At 42.9% G+C, this 2,468-nt stretch overlaps 1 protein-coding gene across 1 annotated transcript in view; it reads left to right on the plus strand.

The window, feature by feature from the left end:
- The first annotated feature begins 445 nt into the window (after positions 1-445).
- The window catches only part of LOC146025867 (homeobox protein HMX2-like), a 2,796-nt gene continuing 773 nt past the window's right edge, over positions 446-2,468 (plus strand). Inside the window, exon 1 of the mRNA XM_083155993.1 lies at positions 446-717. Within this exon, the coding sequence (XP_083012119.1) occupies positions 498-717 (220 nt within the window). The 5' untranslated portion in view covers positions 446-497. The remainder of the gene's footprint in view (positions 718-2,468) is intronic.

Genomic DNA, 2,468 nt, shown 5'->3' on the forward strand with positions numbered 1-2,468 from the left:
GTGCAGGGTATGTTGGGGTGGCAGTGCACAGAGCAGATCTCAGTCAGGCAGTGTAGTGTATGTTGGGCTGGCAGTGCACAGAGCAGAGCCTCAGTCAGGCAGTGCAGTGTATGCTGGGCTGGCAGTGCACACAGCAGAGCCTCAGTCAGGCAGTGTAGTGTATGTTGGGCTGGCAGTGCACACAGCAGAGCCTCAGTCAGGCAGTGCAGTGTATGTTTGGCTGGCAGTGCACAGAGCAGAGCCTCAGTCAGGCAGTGTAGTGTATGTTGGGCTGGCAGTGCACAGAACAGAGCCTCAGTCAGGCAGTGCAGTGTATGCCCCACCTCTCACTACAATGTGTCATGCGATGATAAGAGAGCAGCCTGGGAACTGCCTTCAGTTGCTGCTGCTGTCCCCTCGGCCGGTCTGACCTGAGCGCAATGCTGCAGCTGCCGGGAGACTGGGCTGTGTGTGTGTGATCTCCCGCAGCAGCAGATCCCGCAGGCCCATCATCTAACATGAGTAAGAGCCCGGATGCTCGCCGACCTCTGTCCTTGAGTTTCACCATAGACAGTATCCTGAAGTTAAACTCCCGGAGATCAGAGAGCAGCAAGCCGGCCAGAGCCTGCATAGAGAGGTCCATCGCGGAGAGGCGAGAGCTGCTGAGACACAGGGGGGAGGATGAGGCACCGGACACAGGTCTAGAGGACAAGAGGAAACCCCTATTCCCAGCACCAGGTACAGTGTGTTGTTCCCTCTGTATTGCTGCACCCACACTGAATGCACTATTATAGTTATACTTGTGTCATACTCACACTTGTATCACTACATCTTATATACAGCTTATATACAGAGGTCTGCACAATGTTCCAGTAACTACTGCACTTACACAGCTGTTTCCATGCTGCACAGCTGTGACCACTGGTGTATATGCATACAGTATATATATATATATATATATATATATACAGCGTTTATTTATATTATTCAGTGTTACTAGTACAATGGGACATTGTTATATTACTGCATGGGTGCGTTTACTAGTACATGTTATACACCTATGGCATGTATGTGTAATTATTACTACATTATATTTCTGCTTATTATTACACATGTGAGTATGTTATACAGCTGTTTATTTAACATTGTATGTGTGCATGTTATAGTGTATATTATACGGCTGTTATTACATGTGTGCATGTTATAGTGTATATATATATATATATATATATACTATATGTGTGTGTATATATATATATATATATATATATATATATATATATATATATATATATACATATATTACAGCTGTTTACTTCACATTGTATGTGTGCATGTTATAGTAATATATATATATTTCAGCTGCTTAGTTATTACATGTGTGCGTGTGATAGTATAATATATATATATATATATATATATATATATATATATAATACAGCTGTACTTCACATTGTGCATGCTATAGTGTATGTCACATGTGTGTATGTAATAGTACATATTATACGGCTGTTTAGTTATTACATGTTTGCATGTTTTAGTGTATGTTACACAGCTGTTTACTTATAATTTTATTTGTGCATGTAACATGTAACAGAACATATGACACAGCTACTTACTTATCATTGAATTCATGCATGTAACAGAACATATGACACAGCTGCATGTGTTGGGTTGGGTAACATCATCAGGTAAGCATGTAATGCTGGCATGTCCATATACTGTATCAGTAGACTTTAGGCACCGACCTAGGCAGTGGCGCGATGTCTATCGCCCCTTCTGTGCATCCCGTGCTATCACCAGCGTATGCCCCCACTGTACAGGAGCACTTGTCGTGTATTCCTGCGGAAACATCACCTACTTTCCGCCACATGAAGTCATCGCCTGCTTTAGAGGATGCTTTATAATTGATGATAAATTACAGACACAGAAATTGCAATTTGCAGTCTGCAGAGGATTTATTTCCAGCCCCCACTAGTGGGTTAGTGTGGATGTCCCCGGGATATACAATGCATTAGGAAAAGTGTATTTGGAGCATGGCAGAGGGATCTGATGAGAATTTCTGCAGCTGGGGCTCTAGCATACAACACCCTGCTGAGCATATGGGGGGGGATCTCATGCTCCAATCACAACCTCTCCAACTGTTGCAGCACTAAAAGTCTCAGCGTGCCCAATCAGCGACTCCATATAGATCCCAAGCAGCTGGGAAGCGTCATATAGATTCTCAGTGCAGCTTATTATAACAGATGCCCAGGCTGTTCTGATATAAAGCCCTTCTTTCCTAATACCTCTGTTTCTGCAAGTTATGTGTTAATGCAAAAATAGTTAATTATTTTTTGACTATATGGCATTAGCTGCATCAAACACATCCCAGCAGAGAACGATTTCTGGAGAATCTAGCGTCACTTTCATTATCACCATATAGGATGCGTTCTGCGACGCTAATGCGTGACCACTAGCGTCATCTTGTGCTTTTGTGTAGCTTATGG

Source organism: Crinia signifera, chromosome 1 (assembly GCF_055691185.1).
Source record: "Crinia signifera chromosome 1, ASM5569118v1, whole genome shotgun sequence".
NCBI lineage: Eukaryota > Metazoa > Chordata > Amphibia > Anura > Myobatrachidae > Crinia > Crinia signifera.